This window comes from Onychomys torridus, chromosome 18 (assembly GCF_903995425.1).
Source record: "Onychomys torridus chromosome 18, mOncTor1.1, whole genome shotgun sequence".
NCBI lineage: Eukaryota > Metazoa > Chordata > Mammalia > Rodentia > Cricetidae > Onychomys > Onychomys torridus.
Window position 1 is genome coordinate 17,854,433 of NC_050460.1, and position 26,082 is coordinate 17,880,514.

Here is a 26,082-nt window from a genome sequence, read left to right on the forward strand (position 1 = left end):
CCAAGCTTTATTCTCCAGCATTTAAAAACATTTTCTACATAAGTTAAACTAGGTTAAGTACTCGTGCGGCTCAACAGCTAAAACCTACCATATCCAGTGCAATGGATATGACTCCTGTGTTTGTGTGTGTATATTTGTATGTTGTTGAGTATGCTTGCTTTTCTCCATGTCTGTTACATCTCTGGGTGTGTTTATGTGCCTATTTGTGTATTGGGTATGTGTGGATATTTGTGCTTGTGTGTATATGTGTGTGAACTGAGTGGGTAAAACTCTTTGCAATGGTGCCCACTGCTCTATAAATATACTTAAATGAGAAGAGGACAGACTAATTCATCACCAGTGACATGCTTCTCTAGCTACAGAAGTGAAATCATGTCACCCAGGCTAATGTAAAAACCGCAACATGGAACTCTACACTCACTTCTCATTTGCATAAGCATTATCTCTGAAGAAATGCTACAAATTCCATGCAATGGAAAGCTAAGCATGGAAATTCAAATGTGGAGTGAACATTAATGTATAAACTGAGATTTAAATTAGGTGCTGTCGTATTAGTTAACCATTATTATAGGAGTGGACTTGCCTGTCTGGCACAGTCATTAAGTCAACTCTGTTTGTTTGTTTGTTTGTTTTAAACAACAAAATTAATTGTTCAGCTTTAATAAGACAAACAGTATAAGAATCACCCTTATCGAGAAGGCTAGCAAGAGTAGTGGAAATGATGAACTGTAGACCAATATCTGTGAAGCCGCCATGGTACTAGACTAGGCAATCTGGATAGGTGAGATAGTTGTTTAATTTGAACTGTATAGGGGGTCTCCAGGCAGTGGAATCCAGCTTTTTGGAACCTACTGCCTATGTGGCGAAGCGGGAGGGGCTTAGGTCTGCCACTACTGAATGTACCAGGCTCTGCTGACTACCCATGGGAGACCTTGCCTTGGAGAAGGCAGGAATAAGTAGTAGGTTGTGGGTGTACATGAGGAAGGAGAAGAGGGGGATCTGTGGTTGGTATGTAAAATGAATAGAAAATTTCTTAATAAAAATAAAAATAAAAAATCACTGTTATTCACTTTGATCCCACAATCAGAATCCTAAACATCCAAATACAGTCTATTTATCGTAAGCATATGGCAGTGTCTTATTATTATTGAGAAGTCATTTTCAGTATGAACACACAAAACACTATTGGATTTCTTGAGGAGCTCCTTTTTTTAATTTCTCTTCATTTAAAAGTAATTTCATGATGCCAGGCAGTGGTGGTGAACGCCTTTAAGGAGGCAGATGCTGGCAGAGCTCTGTGATTATTCAAAGATGACCCTTTTTCTTTAAAGCGGCCCTTAAATTACATTAATAATGGCTGTCATAAAATAGGTACTAGATCCAGTGAGGTGATTATTAATCACATAACAGAAGATAATGAATACCACATATGAATCGTGAACTGTCTATGCTGTGAGAAAGCTTACCGAACTGATAGGCGACGTTTCCCGGCTATGCCACGTTGCAGGATCCAACCAGTAATAATCCAAATCACCTGGGCAGTGGGAAAGAATGAAAAGTGGTTCAAGTGGAAAGTCGCAGCATTCCAGGGGCAGTTTCCACTTTGCATGTTCAAGCCCATGAAGTAAATGCTTAGGGTGCTACAATCTTGAGTGTTTACATTCCAGACTAGTACCCAGTTGACATATAAAGGCTAAGGCTGGAATCACAGCAATGAGTGAACAAGTGACAGAGATGCACATCTCCAATCAGGAGCCAATCATCCTAGAAATCCTGACACAAAATAGTGGAAGCCACAGGGTTCTCCCTCCCTGCCTTACAAACCATAGCAGGTGACAGGCTGCCCTCTAATGGCAAAAAAATTATCCACTAGCTGAGAAATGTTCAAATTTAGGCTCTCTGGAACTCACCTGCACTGTGTCCTAACTTTCAAAGTCATGTGGTGTTCTATATCCTCCTTCATTAACTGCTAATATAGTACACAAGCCTAATACTTAATGATAAACAAATGACCAAGAATAACTTAGCAAAAGGCTGCATGCAAACCACATTGTATTCAACAGTACTCCCAAAGCCATAAGGAACTTAAAAAAATTCTAGCACTGTGTACATGAATCTAATTTAACGTTTATTTTATTTTCCAAGTAAAAACATTAATTTTCATATTTACTTCAAGTGTAATGCCAAAGGAAGAAGTTCAGGAAACAGAAAATTTTAAAGGAAAGAGCAATGTTTGCAGTATTTGTGTGAGATAAAAGTCCTGAGAGGATATCTTTTGAAGACAAGTAAAAAACAAATGACCTTCATGTTTTAAATACCAAGTTACCTGAATCAAAATGGTCTCTCCATGGGTCAAACTCTAACAGCTAATCTCAAGGCACACAGCTACTACTAGTTAAATGGAAAACACATTTGGCTTATAACTGCATCTTAGCAATAAAAAAAAAATAAGTGGCAGGTGTGGGAGATATGGGAAATGGAGAAATTCAATACATAATAATGTCAAGAATGTATGAAGTCTGTAATTATAAAATCCACACATATCCACTTCAGTGCTTTCTGTAGCTTTCTCTTACACACCCTTGAGTTGAAAAACAGTTATAAGCATTACAATAAATATTGAAATGTCATTTAAATATTCACAGAAATAATGGTAGATTCTGTGTAGGTATTAATGTTAGAAATGAGAAGTATTCTCTTAAAATATCACTTCACCTGGGATCCAAACCTCTCTCAAAAATCATGTATTGGAATGCATAGATGATCCAATATCAAAGTTTGTAAATTTCCAAATATCTACAGAACATTTCATTATGAAAATGGTTTTTGAATTTCAAAAAAAATAAATGAATTTCAAAATCAAGTACTTTTGTATCTTATGTTTACCCTCTGTAAATCTTCCTATGCTGATTGTCAAGTAGCCAATCTTCAGTAACTTTCAGAAAACAAACTATGACATGAATATTGAAGGACTAATATGAGTATCTATTTACAAAATGATTATTGCTATTAATAAGTGTTTCTTCCCAAGTTCCATATAATTAGTAAGAAGACTCAATGAGCTGTTATTTTCTAACTCATCTTTGAAGACTCATATTCACAGAATTGCTTAGAATCTATCAGGAGATGTAAAGGAAAACATAGCCCTTGAGGTGATTGTTACTGTAAGAAGTCTACACACTTTGGGTTCCTCCTCTGCCTTCCACCTTTCTCTTGTGATGGCTCAGCTTTGTATTTGACATTTCTGTTCCTAAACAAGTCTAAACACTCATATACAGTGACTATTTCTGGGCAAAATAATCCTCAAACGCAGAGAACTAAAAGGCTGATGATTTTGGTAACATTCAATAATGATACACCTCATATTATAAAAATTCACGTTTCAATCACTGGTTTTCTACCATCTACAAACTATTTAGGGAAAACATGTTGAACAGAGGTTACATAAATTATGTGGGTATTCCACATAGGTAGTAAGTAGGTAGACAGTCAGATAGGCAGATTTATCTATAAAGAGTAACTCTTAACTAGTTCTTGTTCTACTTTATGACAATATGAATGCTACACATTGTGTAGCCATATAATTTAACATTTGATTATACATGGTATGGTAGATACATACTAAATAGTACTAGAAAAATGAAGATGTAAAAAATTAATATTGTACTACACGAAATTTATTAATTTTAGAATACATTAAACCTATTTGTATTCTGAACATGTTTTAATAATTTTATGACCATCATTAAATTGTATCATTTTTTCTTAAATATTTGCAAAAATAATAAAAAATAACATGTAATTTTAATGTTTTTCCTACCCTTATAATTATGAAGTTTGTTAGATACAGGATTTTGAAATACTTCAATTTGTCCTTCTAATTTACATTTCCCTGCTATTAATGGTTAAGAAAAACCCAACAAAACTTTCTCCTAAAGTATTAAAAAAATACTTCTTGATAAAATTATTTTCTTTGATTACTAGTAGATGATTAAAGATACTGATTGCTGGGTTGCAGAGTTTCAAAATGACAACAAATTCAATGAATTTGCTTGCAGAATACATACAAACATTTGACTATAAATTCAATGTGCCTCAAAAAGATCTAATTTACTGTTATCATTAATACAGAACCATAAATCCTATCAGGTGACAGCCCCAATACATACATAACTATGCTCAAATAATTTTATAATTCTTAGCTTATTACTGTGGGACATTTTAACACAGGTTAGCTCTCTACATCTTGAGAGAAAAAGGCTAATTTTAATTACTGTCTTTCATTGCAATAATTTTCATACTCTGAGCATTTTCAATGCACAAATATATTTTCAGTGCATAAATAATGTACATGTCATTTAAGTGGCACATAAAACTTATATAAATAGAAATAAAATATTTCAATGTGATTAGTACCTATAATAACGCATTAATATGAATTTTTATGATTCCAAATTTTGAGTTTCAATTTCTGGTGTGAAGGCACAATGGATCCCAATAAAACCAACCAATGTCATTAATTGTGAATATGTTCCAAATAGAATGCTTGATTTAGCTCGTATAGTAAATTTTTTTTAAAACCACACATCTTATTTCATTTAGTAAGTATTTAATAATTTATGTAATAGCTATACTTGCCCAAGTTGAGTATATACATAGTGTACAAGTATAAAAGGAAAACATATGTGAAGTATGAGGGAAGGTGAAATTCATGTTCATCTCAAGAATATATACAAGTCATATTCTGACATCATCAAAATGAATGATAATAACAGACCACATAGATTTTACTGATTCTCCGTAACTCTCCATGATTCCCAACACATAATTATAACTGTGTTTTCCACCATCTCAAGAAACAAATCATTCTTCCTAAATAGACTGTCATACACAAAACGTAAACTTCACAGACCTAAAATCAAAAGAGACGTCATCCTCCCAAGGTATTTCCTAAATCTCGCAAACTATTTCATCTTTTGCTTATTCTTCTATAACAAAAAAAAAATGTGTTGAATTAATCAAAATTAGGTGAAACTAAACTATTTAAATATAGCACAGGAAAGAAGTAAAATATCCCATCAAAATACCAACACAATTCTTCACAGACCTGGAAAGGACAATACTCAACTTCATACGGAAAAACAAAAAACCCAGGACAGCCAAAAGAATCCTGTACAATAAAAAAACCCCTGGAGGCATCATGATCCCTGACTTCAAGCTCTACTATAGAGCTACAATAATAAAAACAGCTTGGTACTGGCATAAAAACCAACATGTGGACCAATGGAATCGAATTGAAGACCTTGATATTAATCTGCACACCTATGAACATATAATTTTTGATAAAGAAGCCAAAAACGTACAATGAAAAAAAGAAAGCATCTTCAACAAATGGAGTTGACATAACTGGATGTCAACATGTAGAAGGCTGCAAATAGATCCGTATCTGTCACCATGCACAAAACTTAAGTCCAAGTGGATGAAAGACTTTAACATAAATCCAGTTACTCTGAACCTGATAGAAGAGAAAATAGGAAGTAGTCTTGAATGCATTGCCATAGGAGATCACTTCCTAAATATAACACCAGTAGCACAGACACTGAGAGAAACAATTAATAAATGGGACCTCTTGAAACTGAGAAGATTTTGTAGAGCAAAGGACACGGTCAACAAGACAAAGCAACAGCCTACAGAATGGGAAAAGTTCTTCACCAACCCTACATCTGACAGAGGGCTGATACCCAGAATATATAAAGAACTCAGGAAATTAGACATCAAAATGCCCAACAGTCCAATTAAGAAATGGGCTATAGAACTAAACAGAGAATTCTCAAGAGAGGAAGCTGAAATGGCTGAAAAACATTTAAGGAATTGCTCAACATCCCTAATTATCTGGGAAATGCAAATCAAAATGACTCTGAGATACCACCTTGCACCCGTCAGAATGGCTAAGATCAAAAACACTGAAGACAGCTTATGCTAGAGAGGATGTGGAGCAAGGGGAACTCTCCTCCACTGTTAGTGGGAATGCAAGCTTGTACAGCCACTTTGGAAATTAATATAGACTTTCTTAGAAAATTGGGAATAATCTCCCTCAAGACCCAGCTATAACACTCTTGGGCATATACCCAAGGAATGCTCAATCATACCATATGGGCACATGCTCAGCTATGTTCATATCAGCATTGTTTGTAATAGCCAGAACCTGGAAACAACCTAGATGCCCTTCAACTGAAGAATTGATAAATAAAATGTGGTACATATATACAATGGAGTACTATTCAGCAGAGAAAAACAATGACATCATGAGGTTTGCAGGCAAATGGATGGATCTAGAAAAAATCATCCTGAGAGAGGTAATCCAGACTCAGAAAGTTAAACATGGTATGTACTCACTCATAGGTGGATACTAGATGTAAAACTAAGGATGACTAGACTGCTACTCACAACTCCAGGGAGGGAACCTAGTAAAGAGGACCCTAAGAAAGACACAGGGATTGCCCAATGACAGAGAAATGGATGAGATTTACATGAGCAAACTGGACATGAGTGGGGGTAATGAAGGGCAAGTGTCAGGAGAAAGAGAGTGGGAGATCCCAGCTGGATCAAGAACAGAGAGGGAGAACAAGGAATCAGAGACCATGATAAATGAAGACCCCATGGGAATAGGAAGAAGCTAAGTGCTAGAGAGGTCCCCAGAAATCCACAAAGATTTCTCCACAATATACTACTGGCAATGGTAGAGAGAAAGCCCAAACTGACATACTCTGGTGATAGGATGGCCAAACACCCAAACTGTCATGCTAGAACTCTCATCCAATGACTGATGGAAGTGGATGAAGAGATCCATGGCCAGGCCTCAGGTGGAGCTCCAGGAGTCCAGTTGGTGAGAAAGAGGAGGGATTTTATGAGCAAGAGATGTTGAGACCATGACTGGAAAAAGCACAGGAACAAGAAGCCAAACTAATGAAAACACATGAACTACGAACCAATAGCTGAGGAGTCCCCAACTGGATCAGGCCCTCTGGATAAGTGAGACAGCTGATTAGCTTGAACTGTTTGGAAGGACCCCAGGTAGTGAGACCAGGGCCTGTCCTTAGTTCATGGGCTGGCTTTTTGGAGCCTGGGGCCTATGCTGGGACACTTTGCTCAGCCTGGGTGAAGGGAGGAGGGGACTGGACGTGCCTTGACTGAATCTACCAGGCTGAGCTGAATCCCCAGGGGAGTCCTTGCCCTGGAGGAGATGAGAATGGGAGGTGGATTGGGGGGAGGGCAGGGGGGAGGAGGGAGGACAGGAGAATCCGTAGCTGATATGTAAAATTAAATTAATTATAAAATTTTTAAAAAATTTTAAAAAAATTAAAAAGTAAAATATCCAATAAATTTGTTTTCTGAATGTGTGCATGTCATACACACTGGATTGCAATTCAATGGTAAGAGTGGGACTTTAATTTATATAAGGAAAAGAAAAACTCTACACCAAGTGTCATGGTTAATACATGAGTAAAAGCATATGGGGCTATACAATGATAAAACATTTGAATGTTTTATGGGGACATTTATTTGAGCAAATTCATTTTATAGACAGGAATTAAAATCTGAAACTACAAATTAAGATGTGAAAATACCCTTCGAAGTAGTTTACTTATATTTTGGAAGTTTTCTTAAAGTGAGAAGGTGTCTGCTTCCAAATTAGACTAGTTGTACTATATAAACTGGCAATATTTTGCTATATAGCAAAGTCCTCAATTTCATTTAACTTAACAGTCAATTGTAAGAAAAATATTTTTAGGACTTAGTTTCTAGTCATCAAAATAAGATGAGAAAACATGATGCTAAGTTGTTATTAATCACACAATCTGAAAATTATCAGACTATTTTATAAATATATACATGCTATGACAAAATTAGCAATTTTGTTATGATTTAATGAATGTCTTTCATTACAGCCAGTCTAAATTCTTATGAAAGTAAAACTATCAGTCTGCAAATACTTTTTGGCAATTTTCTTCAAACTCCATGACAGCTTTATGTCCCAAACATACTTAAAGATGAGCACTATGTAAAATCTCAAAAGTTTGTATTCTGGAACTCCAGACCTGAAGCAGTCAGAAGCTTATTCCAACCTTGGTGTTTAGTATGAACCTTTTCAATAATGATAAGTAAAATGAAACCCAATTTAGAATTAGCCAAGCTAAACAAGTAAACACAGTATGTGCATATATATGCACTATATATATGGATTATTTTATATATATATATATATATATGGAATATAGATAGATAGATATATAGATAGGGTGAAGGGAGAATACACACACACACACACACACACACACACACACATATGGATTATTTTTTCTTAGAAGAAATGCATTATCTCCAGCCATTTGGTATTTTGTTATAACATTTAAAAAAGAATATTAGATATCCTATACCTATCCTTATATCCACATAAAAATGTGGCTTTCACCTTCATAAACAAAGCTTCTTTTCATGGCAGATAAGACCATTACAGAATCCATAACTGATAAAAAAAAAATGCAGCAAATGAATGATGTTGGGTTCCCAGATCCAACTGATACATCTACAACACAACTTGTATACCCAAGGCCTGGAGATCATCACAAAAGAGGGAACAGAATGACTGAAGAGACACAGGACCAGGTCTACTATGAGGTAGTGTCTTCTATATACACAGGGAGCTGAACCCATGACATCTGAACAAAATGGCTGCCTAAACAAGATCTGCATAAATGACAATACCAGTTGACATTTAAGATCTATGGGTGAAACATCAGAAGCCCCATCCCTAGGTGAAGAGTTAGAGGCAATTAATTAATGGCTTCTCAGAGATGGAGATACACTATTTCCAGGAATGAGGCCCCCTGATAAATTATCCAATCCAAGTCGTCATCCCTAAACTTACATATTTAGAAACAACAGTAAGTGGATTCAGCAGGCTATAGTAGATACACATATGTGTGTACAGTAATAATAATTAAAGAAGTAATGAATCTGGCAGGACACAGGAGGAGTTGGAAGGGAGATAGATAATATATCAATACAGTATTCATGTATGAAATTCTAAAAAAGACATAAGTGTAAGCAAATACTAGAAGGAGCACTTTCCTGGGGTTCAGCAATCGCATTTCTGAGTTCACTGTCAAAGGCAGTAACTGCTTAGAGATAATTGCACTTCCTTGCCATAGCTGTCTTATTCTCAGGTTTGGGATTCTCAAAAAATAATGTTTAAAAAAAATTAAGAAATTCACTTTTTTATGGAAGCTACACTCACCTCTAAGAGTGTCTACATCACAAATCACTAAAGAAATCTAAATTAAGACAAAAAATTAATCTCAGCTCTTCCCTTTTAAAATGACTCTATTTTTTAATGATCAATGTGGAGAACAAGTAGAAATATTACAATCTGAGTATGTACTAAAAGGAGTATAACTTTGTAAAGTTACTATCAAAAAAAAGTAATGAGGAATCCCCCAAATTACAATCTGTCAGACACACTTCAGGGACATGGTCAAAATAACTGAAATCAAGATCTTAAATAAATAAATAAAACCTACACTTTCATGCACATTACGATATTGGTCACCATAACCAATACTTAGTGGCAACTATATCCACTGATAGGTTATGAGGTAAAGACAATGGGGTACAAGCACACAATGAATTTTTTTTTTCAAAGTAGAAAGGCCTGCTATTGGGGACAAACCATAGAAGGCACAGAAGGACATGATGTTAACTGAAAGAAGCCAGGTACTAAAATATAGGTGTATGGTAGGTATATTATTCAATACGACAAACAACAACATAGTCATGCACAGAAGCCAAGAGTGATGTGATGATTGCCAAGGGCTGGGAATGGGGAGATGTCTACTGCTCAGCAGTCAACAGAGTTCAGCACTGCGGTGCATACTCAAAGAACTGCTCATGGGTTAGATCTTAAATATGTGTATCACAAAGTGCAGAAAAAGAGGTGGAGGAGGTGGATATGTTCACAGCATTCATTTTGGTCTCAGTTTCACAGGTAATATGTTTCTCCAAACTCATTAAGTTGCAGAAAATAAACAGGCATGGTGTTTTCATAAGCCAATAATGTGGTTTAAAATACAATAGTTACACTTTTTAAATTCTCCTTTAATCTCTTTTTGTCATAGAATGAACAACACTACTCTTCCGCATTGGAATATAAATTCAATATTTAATTAAATTAGCTTATCAATTAGTAAGATGATTCAAATAAGTGAATCAATTACTAATTATTACTCTAACGAGGTGTCAAATCCAATGCTTAGATTCAGAAATTATTTATAGTCCACAAATTCCCTAGAGCCAAACAGCCTTTAGACAGTGATCAAACATTTGCTCCAGGGCCTGAGGTGCAGCTCTGATTTGTATTTTTTTAGAGCACATGAAAGTTGATTCAGAAACTGGTCCAAGAAAGGGGAGTGCTTTAATACATTTAGTAAAAGGGTGGTTTCCACACATCCCTTCCTTGTCTTAGGAATTGTTTGGTGATTCTGAGTGAGATTTGGGAGCATGTCAGCATTGTGTTCTATATAACTCTGAAAAACACAGAAAGGGAACTCAATCAAACATCCTGGCAGAACTCTGACCTCAGTCTAACGATAAACACTAGAGCATCTGTTGTTCTTTCAGAGGTAAACGGAGATCACGGACATCACAGTTTAAAATGTACCAACAGGAATTCAAACTTTCACTAGAATAAAAACATATCTACAAACACTTCTTCTAATTATGATATCAGCAATCATTCCTATCAATTCCTACCTAGTAACATGAAAACTATGAAACGATACTATTTTTCTGCCTCACTGTTCAAGACCTGGAATAACCAGAGAATCTCATTACCTTTCAGTTTATCAATTAACATTATTTTATCTTACGGAATGTCTACTTTTGTATAGAAAACTTAAGAAGAGTAGCTATTTTACAGTAGAAAGAACAATGTGTGTGAAGCCAGAGACAAATGATTATAAACCCAACACTGAATATTGGGTACACTGTCTTGATAATATCTATTCACCTTTAAAAACTCCATTCTCCTATATTAATTAGCTATAACCTACTTTCCACAAAAGTTTAAAGAGTTTGAGACAAAGTATGTCATCTTTGTCAACTTCCAATGAATTTAGAATTAAAGTTTAATATATAATAGTTGCATAAATAATGTTGAAAATATGAAATCAGTGTTGGAAGTAAGATTTACAGGGAAACAGCCATCAACTTAGTGAAATATTTGCACCTTAGAAAAATGTTAAAATCCTTTCTGCTTATAAAAATTATTAAATGTTATTACTACAGACAGCTGACAATATTTCAATAGTTTTAATTATATCTTGAATATTAAATAGTACAGATATTTATTTGTACTCAGTAAAGTTTTAAGTTATCTGGGTGCATAAGAGTTCCCTTTCTAGGTAAGCTGCCCAACAATATTATCTAATTAATAACAGAATTAAGTGTTAAGAAGATAATCATGGAGGTGTGGGGGGCATTGCTACAGGCGGCAGCGTGTGCCATGTAAACATGAGGAACTAAGTTTGGATCCCCAGCACACAGACACCAGAGCCAGGTGTAGCAATGTCCCTCTTTCCTAGTGATGGAGAGATGAAAAACAGATCCTTGAAACTCATTAGTCAGTCTGTCTAGCTGAGTCAATGAGCTCAGTCAAATGCCATGGCTCAAAATCAGGTGGAATATGACTGAGAAGACATAAAATATTGGACCTCTGACCTCTGCATGCACACTCACATACCCATACAAGTGTGTACACACACCACCACCTTGCCCTCACAGTCACTGAAGACTTCAATATGTCTCTCTTGAAGAGGCAAAGAGAAAAGAGAAATCTGGAGATTTATTTTAAATACTGGCAGATTCTGAAAAATTATTTGAGAGATTAAACAAAGTTACTAATTGAAAACAATACTAGTTTACATAAACATGGATTTTTGATACTAGAGGATGTTTCAAAATCCAGATATATCCCCCTAAAGACCATGATGCTCAAGAAACCCTTGCCTCTGCTCTGCTCTGATGCTGTGGGACTTAGAGAAAGTTGATCAATTAAAAGTCCAGAATGCTTTCAACAATAAAACTCAATGACATACCCATGCATGCAAGGACACACACAACACTGTAACTTAGTTTTATATGTAAATTTGCTCACAATTTTTAGTTAATCTCTAACATATGATTGGAAATGACAATAAAAGGTGTTCAAAAAAGTTTGGCATGGCCTGATTGTGGGACAAAAAGCATTCCTTGTGTAATTGTTTAGAGATGAATAATTTTATGTGGAAATAGAGCATGAGGTGTAATGTCTTAGAAATTACTCCCCCAAGGGGTTGGGCATTTAGCTCAGTGGTAGAGCGTTTGCCTAGCAAGCGCAAGGCCCTGGGTTCGCTCCTCAGCTCTGGAAAAAAAGAAAGGAAAAAAAAAAAGAAATTACTCCCCCAAAATCTAAATATTGAATAGTGGGATGTACTGGATAGCAAATCACAAAATGACAGTCTTAGGGAACATTTTTCCCCTAACACAGTGACTCTCAATACATAAGACTTTGGGAAGTGCTGTACCCAGGGGGAAAATATTACACTGCAACTTTCCAACTGACCAGGCTTCCACATTGATACTGAGCATTCCATTCACGTGGGAGAACAGGTTGTGACGTGGAAAGTCTCGGAATATCCAGCCAGAATACCCTGTGGAAAAAATTGGGGTTTATTTGTTTTCATTGTTTGGGGACTGGATGTTAACCACAGGCTTAAGAAACTGTAGTGCCGGACATGTTCACAGTAGAAGCATTATAACAACACAAAAAGCATTCTAGAAGAATCTTTTTGATAAAGGAAAATGCTTGTGTTTGTCTGGACCCAAATTCAATCCAAACAGCACTAATTTTCAATATTCTGAGTGTCAAACTGAATCCAACCTGCCTCTGCATCTAAAGATATGGAAAAGGAAAGGAATGAGATTGAGTGATGTAAATAACGAGGAGAGCAGTTGGTAGAATACAAGTGCAAATGCATATGTGGGATGAATGCATCTTACTATTTTAAGATGTGTTACTAAATTATAACAAGCAAAGGATGAGTTCAACCAGAAGCAAGCAGATAGAAACAGATACTTTGAAGCCAGAGCCCTCCCCTAAAGCCTTTCTTTAAAATCTTTCTACTCCATTTAATTTTATCATAGATTAATTTGACTTTTCTGCCCTTTTGTGCGTGAGTGAGGCAGAGGAACAAAGAGTTTTTACATATATAAGAGGACTTTCTCTTTAGGTTGTCAGTTCCTTGGCTGGCCAAGGGAAATCACAAGGCATGAAAAGTGTAGAGAACACTTCTGTTTTATGCATCATCATCGGCTTTGAGGAAAGTGCTAAGTGTTCATAGTCACACAATTTCTGAACTGTAGCATGAGAAAGCAGGGCTGCAAAGCACTGCAAGATCTCTGGCCAAAGTCCTCCGAACTAAACGTAGATGAGCCTACTTTTAGTAGGTATGTTCTCTCAGCTGGCCCTCTGATATATCAAAGGACAAAAGAAATGGAGACAAAGAAGTAACAGTCACAATTGCATACAGAGACTATGCACACCTTATAAAGCCACCTAACTTAAGGCTGGCCAAAGACTTAGCACGTCTCGTGAGATTCAATTTTTTTTATAACAAAAACATTCTAAGACTGGGCCATACATGACTCCTCACACCTGTCACCTAGTATTCAGGAGACTGAGGCAGGAGGATTTTTGTGAGTTCCAGATCAGCCTGGGTTGTAAGACTCTGTCCCCCTCCCCAAAAAATTGATAATGAAAGGAACCAGAAAACGTCACTGACCCATACTTAATGTGCTCAAAATTAGTTTCTCTGTTTTGTCGAGTTGCTTTCTGGGAAGGAGACAGTCTTTCATTCAAGAGCACTGGCAACCCTATCTCCAATTCCTCTAACTGCTGAAATCACAGATTTGCCACACACAGTTACTGTGAGCTCCAGAAATTCTATCATTTAGTATGCTATACCTTAATATTTCTGAAACTTTTAATTTAATAATATAGGTACGAAAGATAGACAGAATGCCAGTTTTAGACTTTATAGACTATGCCTGAATTAACCGCACGCTATTATATGGACACATGTCCGAATGACAGTGTACATGGGGCTCTTATGCCTCCTGTTTCTTATGTCCTTTGCTATCACCACACCAGGCATGTCACCGTATGGATCCTGGTGATGATGTGGCTCTGAAAATGTGATCTGCGCAGCTATTGCCCTGTCTTTATGAAATGGTGTGGATGGCACAGCTCTTTGGTACCAATATCATAAAGAAAATATGTGTGCTTGAACACATGCTTTCTTTCTGCTATGAAAGTTGTATGTTTGGTGAAAAGTTTCAGTACGTTTTCTGAAAGCTAGTGTGTTAGATGTTTATGACTAAATCTGTAGCCTAGTATTCTACCTTTATTTTCCCAAGTGAATATTTTATGCATTTAAAATTTATTTCCTATGGCTTTATTTTTTTAATATTCTAGCAAACAGGTAAGTTTTAAAGTGGGAATTTAAATTTGTTTCACTGAGTATGCACAATGTACTTTAATACATTTATTTAATTATTTAATACATTTATTGTAACATGATTTTAGCAAAACAAAACAAAACAAAACAAAACAGTTTTTTTCCATCCATAAATCTCAAAATGTCTTTGATACCAAGGAAAACAACTGGAGTGGAATTAATGTGCAGGCATTAGTTTATATACAGTTTAAATAATACAAGCCCATAATCAAGTTTTCTACATCTGTTGGGGAAATTGGGTGGAGGAAGGGGTCTCATCTGGGCTATAGCAACATCACAAATTCTAAACCCCTAGTCTTTCCTCCCCTACAAGTTCATTAGGTTCTCACTACTAACGTTATAGTCAAAGCAGGCAGATTTCTGTGGTACTCAACCCAATAGTACCCTTGACGATGCACCCTACACCAGAGCAAGTGAGAGAGCCCTGAGGAGGAGCATGCTTGCAACAATAAGAATGAGTGATAAAGGGACCAAGAAACAAAACAAAAAGAAGACAGAAGACTAAACTGCTTACAAGCCTATCTGCCTTCAACGCCAATATGACTCATAGCTTTATGGACTAAAACATGAATGATAGGGTCTCAACAAATGGGTACAGATCCGACTGGATAGAAGAAGGGCAATATCCTGGTGTTAGAACAGCATGCAACAGTTCACAACTAAAAAGAACATAACGTGTATGAATACACATGAAATTTCTTATGGACATAGAAAAGTTTACAACTCCAGTGAGAAAGATGTTAATTAAAATAATGTAAACAAACAATAACTAAAAGCTCATTGGTAAAAATAATTCACAGCTTAGAAAAGCCAGCTCTTAATCATGAGAACATTTGTAACTAATACCTTAAAACCCTAAAAGTAAATCATTCCTCATCAACATATCACAATCAGAATATTACAGCTAGCCAATGCTTATCAAATGATGTATCAGATTCATCACTTATTAAAAAAATGGGATGCACTCATGTTATTTTTCTATTGAGTGTTCTACTTCCTGACAATTTGTGAATGAAGTATGAAAAAAGGAGAACACAGGATTAAGTGCTCTCTGCATAATGTCCTATATTGTCAGCAGTCAAAATGTCTTTTGAAGATTCTTAATCAAACATAATACCTCTCTGTAAAAACAAACCAAATAAACAATCTCATCTTAGGTGAAATTCTAGGAGATATGTTAAAGAGACTGAAATTGCGGTGTCGTCAATGTCATCCAATATATTTAGTGACATTAAATATGAAAATTAAAATTAATTTTGGAAACACTGCACTGAGTATTAATTCAGTGATATGAACAATACTTATTTGATATCCCTCTTCTGATAAAAATCCATTTAAAAAAAACTTTCTCAAGGGAGATACATTGTGCTAATTTATAAAGATGTCATTTTTAGATAATCTTTTCAATAAAATATGTATATCATGTTTGACCTAAGAAGTCTACTACTCATAAAAAAACTGTACTCAATTTCCTAATGTTTAGATATAAAAACTAAAGTCAAGACTTTTCTGAGCCCTAGAAACACAGAAGCCACAAGAAATCCTAAATTATAATGATTAAGAGATTTTAATAATCCCAGTAATAAAAAATTAATTTACCCTCTTAGTTGAAAACATACCTAGAACTTTTCTTACATTATTTGTTTACACTGGGACTCAAACCAGGGTATAACATATGCAAAGTAAGCCTTCTACCCTGAGCCACACCCCCCAATGCCTATATCTACATTTGCTTTACATTTACATAAAATTAAAGGCTGATCTCAATTTCAAACTAAAAGCCAACCAATAGTACCCTAAACTCTGAATGGAGTCTTTTATTCTAGCTAGTGGGAAAATGAGCACCATTTAGTTTTAAGCATGGAATGTTTGTTACCCAGTTTTGAGGTGTATTTGTAAAGAATTTCAATTGCAATAATTGTTTCAACTTATTTTAATGTCTAAACATTAAATTTTAGTAGAACTAGATACTGTGCTTGCCTGGATGGTTTTCATTATTTACTGTTAAAGAGAATAAAACCAACAAAAGGCATCATCTTGACAGTTATAATTTCAACCAAGAACATACAGTTCTATTGGCTTTTTTAAAGTGATGTATTAATGCTACAGTGGCAAAATATAACACACACACACATACACACACACACACACACACACACACACACACACACACACAGAATGAGACAGAGAGGCAGACAGATAGACAGACAGACAGACACTGAGACCAAGATGGAGACCAAAATCTTTGGTCCTACAGCAATCTTTGTTTGATTTAATTATCATGGCACTCACTGCATTGCAGGTCAAGTATCCACATGTGCTTGTACATGATGAGCATAAAAATTGCAGCCATTGTAGTTTAGTTTTGTTAAACTAACCAAGACGACTATAAAGAATGTTCAAAGACAATTTAGAAAAAAAAAAAAAAAGAAGTCAGAAAAGGTCGTTTCCGGCAAAAAAAATTCCAAAGAGCAATTCTTTTCCTCATTAGAAACCATTTGTTTTCATCAGTACTCTAAAGTCTTTCAGAATAAACAGCTGTTTGGGGGTCTCGTTCTGTGCTTCACTTCTCTGTGATATTCACATCCTCGGTGGATAGTTCTGATGACAGCGAAATCCCACATAAGACAAAACATAACAACAACAAAAACAACCAATCAAAGAAACAAACAACAACAGCAAAAGAGTGATCACTAAAGTAAACGTCAGCTCTCCAGATAAAACCTGTATCTGCAGCCAAGGGAATTACAGCATAATGGCGTGGAAGTCTACTGTCAAAAGAAATGTCAGCAGGGTCGTTCTGGCATTCTGGACAGAAGGAGGCTCTCCTGAGCTTTTAGGTACATAGGACATAATGTCATTCCATATAAATGCAGACATATTCAGAAATCACTCAGCTATTTTTGACTTTTCAGACATTTCTAATTTCTTTGATTAAAGCTCAAATATATGTAATCACTGTTTACTCATGTTTTGGATAATGAAGCTTTGAAAAATATACATATATATTTTTTACATCGATTATATATATTATTACATATATTATATGTAATCGATGTAAAATGGCATCACAAATGAAAATATAAGATGTTAATTGTATTTTCAAAGCAAAAGGTAAACTTTGACTTATTCTCAAAGACTAGAAGAGAAGTGGCTTATCTTTACCTGTGGACAAGTATGTTTTTCACCAGTGAATACCAGCACTTTGTTGTTATTACCATTAAGGTAAGGTTTGTAACCCGAGTTACTTGAGTCTTTTACACATTGTCTATGAGCACATTTAAGGAGGCCATGCATTCTTTAAAATTATAGATAGAATTTATGTTAATTGGTGTTTTTCTTCTGAGAGTCTATTTCCTCTTTAATATTTCTCTCCAAATTAAAAATAAATGTTGAAAGGTTCTGGATGAATAAGTGACTTAGATTGTAGCATTGCCCTTTTGACTGGGTGCTTTCTCCTTATCTCTTAAAATGGCCAATTACTACAGGTTCCTGACACTATGCTTTTAGTACGATTCCTGCTCAAGCTAGACACTTAGGAATCCAAGAAAGTGTACTCAAAGGAAATGAACTTTGAGGTACATACCAAAAGCAAGGGAGCTCACCCACAAAAGCACCGGCAACTACATGAACTCTAATAAGCCTTAGAAGTCAGCTAAGGCAAGAATGATACTGTAAACAAGTGTGTTGATCTCTCTTCCACAACCAGCATCTTCAACAATTTCAGAGATACATGCTGCGTAGAACAATATATAAATGATTGGTAAGACCTTTATATTTTCTCAATAAGGTATTAGAAATAATAATTCTGAAATTAAACTGTTTTCAAATTACATTTATTTATTCATGGGGGCATCCATGCCACAGTGAGAACAACTTTTATGGAGTCTATTCCTCCTTCCAAAGGTGGTCTCTGGGAATTGAACCCAGGTTGTCAGGCATGAAACCAGGTACCATTACCTATTGATGTATCTGCTCCCTTTTGAACTATCAATAATTCCAAAATTGGTGGAAGATATTATTGAAAACACATCTGTTAGAATTTAACTACTTTAATAAACAACTTTGCTGAATTTGGCTTTGAAATATATTCAAAGTTTATGGCTCATCACAATAAGAATTTATATATCACAAGCCCTTAAAAATGTACTATATGAAGGGTTGGGGATTTAGCTCAGTGGTAGAGCACTTGCCTAGCAAGCGCAAGGCCCTGGGTTCGGTCCTCAGCTCCGGCAAAAAAAAAAAATGTAATTTATGAAATACATTCCCCAAAATAATTACTTACATTAACTAGGCCTTCAGAATTGTGGTTATATTCCCACAAAACAATTGACCTTCTGATTCTGACCATTCCCTTAAACAGCAGGGGACAGTCTACTTGAAGCAGGTTATCTACAAATTCTGAAAAAACCAACTAGCATAGAACTCATAGAAGAACAATAATATTTCAAGACATTCTAAAATAATTATATCATAAAATAACCAGTAGTTCTTTCACTGACTGCTGTACATTTATAAAGTAGCATGTTTCTGTCCATTCTTTTCAGCCTTGGAAACCTGAGAGGAACATGCATTGTTTCATTTGCTCAAAGTATCAATGTATGTGGAGAAGTACAAGGGAGATTAGGAACTTCTGATCATCGCACTTAATCTGCTCTTTCCAAATGACTTCCAGCATTCCCCATAGTCCACAGCACTTCAAAATGAAAATATTTGTCTTCTCCAAGATCCTGTTACCCACTCAATAACAGGACCACGTAAAATAGGAAGTTGACAGATACTGGAGCATGTAACCCCCCCAGGGAATGAAGAGTGATTTTACTAATAAAGTTACCAGCTTCCTAAGTTTATGAGTAGAAATTGTAAATCACTCCCCTTCCACAGAGCTTGGCAGAGAAATCAGCCACGACATTTTTTTTTTCATTCCTCTCTGTCAGGCATATACAGAGAGAGAACCATGAATCATGCCCTGCCTCAGGCTTGCTCTCATAATGGTAAAAGGTCTATGAGTAACAGACATGAGCATGACCATGAGCACAAAATGTGTGACCCTTATCAACAAGCCATCAGAAGTCAGTCTACTGATATGTGGCTCAATTGACAATAAACTCTTAACATTAATTCGAAAGGGCTTATCTGATTAGTTTAAACTTGTGAGTAGAATGTAGATACTACTTTCCCCCCTGCTTGGGATCCTCTGGATTTTGAACTTGGACCCTAGCAGGAAGTAGACTTCTTAAAAACCATTCACTATGAAGAAATAACAATGTCTCTAATAAGAGATTCACTGAACCCGAGAGGGGGGCAAGACAGCAGCCAGGCAGCTTGTGGCCCTGCTAGGATGGTCCCTGTGCCTGTCTGCACTCAAACATTGCAGCAAATCACATGACACCTTTTCCTCCCCAACAGTGCAGCCTAACAGAAAGTGTGTAAGAATACCACCAATACTCAGTCCCTATTTGGATAAGTAGTTACAACGGAGCCAAGAGATTTACCAGCTTAATTTTTTAAAAGTTATTCTCAACCTCTACAAAAATCTCACAGCTACAAACCAAGGGATGAAGTGGGGGTTACTAAGGAAACCACATCCCTTTAAATGTCTGAAAGCAGTATTGTTTCTGCACAGAAGTCCCCATGGGGCAACCTTGAGTACCTTGCTATGCCTTTGCCACTGACAGCAGGGAAGAGTCCTCTCTGAGTGCAGAAGATAAAGCAGGAGAGGTTGGTGTTTATTTATACCCAAGGTCACACACTCAGATCTCTGACCCCTAAGATGATGCTGTTCCTTTCCATTGAGTATCTGCATTCTGTGTCCCCCAGACCACCACCACCACTACACGATCATCATTCTTAGTTCACAGCCTAACACCACACAAAAGCATAGGCCTGTCCACAGAAGTGATCTACAGTCTTGACTATGGATCAGGAGAAACCAGGCCTCAGCAGCCTAAACCCTTAAAAAGAACTATCTACATGCAGCTTCAATTTTTCTATTTTTAAGACCAAGCACTGAAGCCTTCTGTGAAATTCAGTAAAAAATGAAAACAAAATATCTCTGAATAATCAGAAAAGACATGCTCCTAAATTAACACTATACATATATACATCAAGTTGTGAGTTAAAAATGTAATACTGGAATACACAGAACTCAATGAGCACTTCAGATATACATTCAGAGTTTGAAAGACATCACATAATGCAACCGGATGATCATCTACATTTGAAAATTATATATTTATGTACTTTCCATTTTCAAAGCAAAGTACTCCTCACTCTCTGATAGAATCTAAATGATGCATCTTAATATGTTACCCTTTTGAATAATTCAACAACAAATCCCATTAGCTTTAGATTCAGCTTATGATTAATATCATAGTTTCATTTACCTGTTCTTCAATGCAAAGTATGAAGCAGTAGAAGCTGCAGAAACACAGCAAGCCAATGAACAGCATTGGAATGAATGGTTAAGTAAGTGTTACTGACACCAAATCATTAAATTCCAGCCCAGGATGGCAAAAGCCCACAACACAGTTCAAAAGAAAAATCTACCAACATGCAAAATTTAAATAAAATTTCCCACAGTCCTTACACTCTCAATGACTTCCCCCCTAGAGCTTGCAGTGCCCAACATTACACAATAGTGACACTAAACAAGGCCATAAGTGCTGCTGTCATCGGATCAGATCCCTGCAGCACTCAGATTCTCATTGATTACTGCATTCATCTGTGCCCTTCTGTGCTGTGCTGAAGTGACTCCCACAGTAGCAGACAGTACACTCCCCTCGCCCCACAACTGACCATTTCCTAAAGCAGTACATGGATGCTGCTTCTCCCCTGCCACCAGAGACAATACTGGGTGGTCCCTGAAAGCTAGTAAGGGACAGAGTCTCAGGCAGATGCTCTTGGTCTCCTCCTGTTCCTTTCTCAGAGACAGTTCATGGTGATATCTGGGATCTCCAAGGCCGGACTAGACCAGACCCTTGCTAACTTAAATACCTTCCCCCAAACTCACCTGTAATAATTCGATTCCATTATCAACCCCTGCAAATGGTCCTGCCAAGCCCAACGTAACAGATCATTTCCTCTGCAGTTTTCCTAAATGAGGAACGGCACCCAGCGGCAGGAGCTTCACCAGGGCACATAAAGCTGAAGCACAGGAGGGACTGTTGGGAACAGAGGAAAACTGCTTGTTCAGACTCTCCTGTATGATCAACCTACTGCTAATGGCTCCTCTCCAGAGGGCAAAAGGACAAACAAAAACACAGGAAACCAGGGGGTGGGGAGAGGAATGGCTTATATTTGTGATATTAAAAAATGGGTGACCATGGTCATATGATCCATAGTGTAGCAGAATTGTCATGAAGGCAAAATCATCATTTTATCTGTCATCCACCTACATTTACTCCATCCATAGCATATTTGTATTGAGGAACAATAGGAACACTAGCAAAAGAAAGGAAACACTTGGAAAACAATTTCCCAGTCACACTTAATGGTGGTAAAATGCTCAGTCTCTAGAAGCAGTAGCAGATACTGACACATTCCTCTAACCCATGCCGGAGGGTCTGGAGAAACACATGGTGGCCACTTCTACTTTGTTTCATAATACGAACTGCTAAATGATAACCCAGCAAGAAACAGGACAGTCCCTCATTAATTTAAAACAAATGTGCTGTGTTTACCTAAACAACATGAACTTGCCTGAAAAAGCCCTATAAGTTGACAAAACATCAGCATTCAACTCTTAATTGTGATAACAACTTAAAAACACCAGTCTCTAACAAACTGACTACTTTATATACATCCCTCTTAAAGAATGTACATTAGGCCCACATGGGATCTTTGGGAACATTTCCGTTTCTTTTCACAAACCTCTAGGTGCACTTTAAATTGGCATCGGTCAAAAATTAGCCAAATCATAGCCGGGAAAAGAAAAAAAGGCAATGCATACTAATTGAAGGCCTTTTATATGCAAAACACAGTACTGTCATAATTTTATTTAATTCATTTATTTTATAGGGATGTGATAAAATTATGTTACACACAACCAGTGAGGCTTAGCAAAGTTCATTAATTTGTCCAAGGTCACGCAGTTTAAGCATGGGGCCCTGGAATCTGAACTTGGCTTTCTTTATTTGGAATTGCACTGGACCAACACAATGACTGCCAAAGTTTTTGACTTTTACTTCAAACTGGGCCCAGGTTCTTATCTTTTTTTCCCTCAAGGGCGATGTGCTTGTTGGAAAGGGGGAGTGGGCTGGTTTAGTGGGGTCTGTCATCTTACATGTCTGCTTCCCCAATTCTGACCATAGGAAACTGTTTTACAGCAGTGAGTGGAGCTCAGGGCCCATGCTGGCTGAACTTGTTTCTCTTGCTATGTTACTGACCCAAGGAAGACCAACAAAGGCATGGTCTCAGACAGACCTCAGGACAGCACCAGGCATGAGGACTAGTGGACAGTCAAGACTTTCAGCAATTTATTCATTTTCTGTGGTTAAAGACATTCATGAGTTTTCTTTCCACAGATTTCACAAGTCCAGTCAATAAATTAAACATTTAAAACCTCTTGCTGATTCTATGCAAAAGCTGAAAGGATTGTCTCTTACATACGTCTATGTTCCTATTTTCTCTTACCCTATGGACCTCCTAGTATGTGCTAACTTTAAATGGTCAATCAAGTTTCAATGTTATTAATCTGATATTTATTCCTCATTCTATCTCATATATTGGTATTATTTGTGTTTAATTTCCTTGAGTTCCCTAAATTTCCTTGACTTAGGAAATTTATCAAATGGTAACACATTTTGTTTCTAACAAAAAAAAATCTTAAAAAAGAAAGCAGACCCCTGAAATGGTATGCACAACATCCAGTTTACAGAGTAAAAACAAAGAATCTATATTAGAAAACAAAACCAAACAAAAAAAATGTTGATTTTTTTTTTTTTTTTTTGGAAAATGGCCTTTCAGGCATTTCTGGATACTGCATAGCATAAATCTCATGCAAAGTGACAGATGGCACTCACTGAGGGCTGACAACACACAAGTAGAAAAAAAATCCCTCTGTTACTGTTTTATTCATTTAGAAATTTATACCAACAATATTTACTTACTTCAATTATTTCTTATTTGAAACAACTCCTCCCACTGTGAGTGACAAGAATTCCTCTGGGTGGCGGACCCCACAGACTAACCCTCACCTGTGACTCCACAGCTACCCAGAGCCCAGCACACTGATTCCCTTTGAGAGAGAACAGACAAAACTAACATCATCAGCAATTTTGATTATTTAACCTAGTGGCACTGTAAACTAAGTAAAGGCCTGTGACTGTTTCAGAGTTTTGTTTTTGTCTTTTCTGAACCCCAGTATCCATTATTTTGAAAACATGACACAAACTTCCTATTGTTGGATTGATTTCCATGATGACACTGCCTTGTCACGTTCCTCAGTCTTGGCATTAGCTTGAGCTTATGAAGCATGAACACACTGACTGAAATACAAAACCCATGCACAATTACACAATTTATTATTGTTTTTGGTTTCACAGAACACTGACTTCCTAATCTTTAAATCTTTACTTGACTAGTTCATGAGAACAGAAATCATAAATAGGACTGCGTCTTACAACCTTCAGGCTACGCTGGAAACCCCATGATCTCACTTCAGATTAGAGATAAAGTGGACAACTGGAGGAGTTGCTCCATTTGGAAAACACAACAAAATTACTCTGTAACTTATACACATGGATATTTAGACCAAGAGAAAAATGGATATGATGAGGCTATTTAATATAGATTTGGGTGCATTCAGAGAGAAAATAAGACAAAATGACTGTTTTCCAGACTCACCAGCACCTGATCGCTGGATCTCCCTTGCTCCCACTTCAGTATCAACAGATCTCAGTTCTTCCCACCCTTCTGAGGAGATGGGAATCCCAGATGCACACATCATAGCCACCTTGCACGGAAATCCAGCCCAAGAAGGACAATCCTCTGCTGCCTAAGACCTTATCTGCAAAGAGCTTGTGTTGCCTTCCTCCATCACCATGCTTCTACCATTGAACCAGAGGAGCAAAAGGAAATGGAAATGGAGGCAAAGCCTTGGTGAGAGTGCAGAAAAGTCTCCTTGCATGACTGACTCAGGTCACGGCAGGCACCTTGCAGCTACCCAAAAGAGTGGTTGGATAAAATACCAACACACAAACCTCCACAGGCCTGGTAGTATGAAGACTGGTAGCATTTACTGAGGAGAAGCATATTGGCATCTCTGCTGGGTTTTAAGCAGATCCACAGGATTCAGGAAATAAGCTCTCTGCCAGATGACACTATGCTCCTAGCCATTCCTTATGTTTACTTATCGCCCAAATTACTTTAACTAGTGTCCTTTCTCCTGCTGTGGGCTTATTTGTAGAAAGGGCTAAATAAAGGATTTTTATGACAATGAAATGGCCTTTAGCCCACAGGATGATTTCTGGAAGCATTAGTCATCAGCTTTTTCTCAGGACTATTAAAATGCATCAAATGGGAGCATTTCTTATGGTTCTATATTAGATTTATAAAGAAAAACTTTTGCATTACTTCCTGAAGTAATGAGTGAAATTGGGCTGTATGTGTATGTGCCAGTTATTTGATATATAGTATTTTTATTATATGACTATATAAAATAGGTTCCTTTTGTTTTATTTGCTTATCAAAGGAATCTTCAAAAATATATGTCCCTAGATGTTTTAATAATACTATGTGTTTCAATAGTGCAACATTTCCAAGATGAAAATTTGGATATCTAGATAGATGACATTCATGACTCCAAGTTATAAAAAATATTTTTCTACCTTGGTGATTTATTTCACCAAAACAAATAGGTACATATGACATTCAGTAGCTTTTCTGCTGACACTATTCTTGGATTTTAATATAAATGATATTATAAAAGTTAAAACGTTACAAACCTCTTGTAGTTGATGACATTTCATGGTTCCTAAAGAATATTCATGCATTTCTCAGCAAGTATGAAAAGCATTCAAGATGGAGAGTTGTTTGATAAAATTCTTCCTGGGGAGGAGCAACACACACCTATTCCATGACAACCTGAAGTATGGGTACCACCAAAGTCCAACTTGGTGAACCATTGAGTTTTATTGGGGCTACTTATAGGAATATGGTTGAGGGGTTTCTTACAGGAGCAGAAATGACTCATAGACAGTGGCATTGCCAAAGGCCACCCCAGCATGGATGAGAGCTCACAAAGCTTGGAACCTGGAGCACACTGCACCATATACAGACAGCTCAACAGATTGGAAAGTGTCCTTTCCAGGTGCCACAATTGGTCTAAACCTCTTCCAGGAAGCTGGTCTGCTCTCATTCTCTCTCTCTCTCTCTCTCTCTCTCTCTCTCTCTCTCTCTCTCTCTCTCTCTCTTTTGTAGGACAAATTGCTGAATGGTTTTATTAATATAAAAAAAAACACTGAACCCA

The 26,082-nt window shown here is 36.6% G+C and overlaps 1 protein-coding gene across 40 annotated transcripts in view; it reads right to left on the reverse strand.

Moving 5' to 3' along the window:
• The window catches only part of Rims1 (regulating synaptic membrane exocytosis 1), a 499,782-nt gene that overhangs the window by 173,126 nt on the left and 300,574 nt on the right, over window positions 1–26,082 (reverse strand). For 30 of the 40 annotated variants that reach the window (XM_036167469.1, XM_036167450.1, XM_036167430.1 and 27 more), the window contains one exon: window positions 1,467–1,534. In XM_036167469.1, the coding sequence (XP_036023362.1) occupies window positions 1,467–1,534 (68 nt within the window). Of the gene's footprint in view, window positions 1–1,466; window positions 1,535–12,658; window positions 12,747–20,998; window positions 21,033–21,624; window positions 21,726–26,082 lie in introns of those variants that run through there. The other 10 variants (XM_036167468.1, XM_036167463.1, XM_036167462.1 and 7 more) reach the window with 6 other exon arrangements.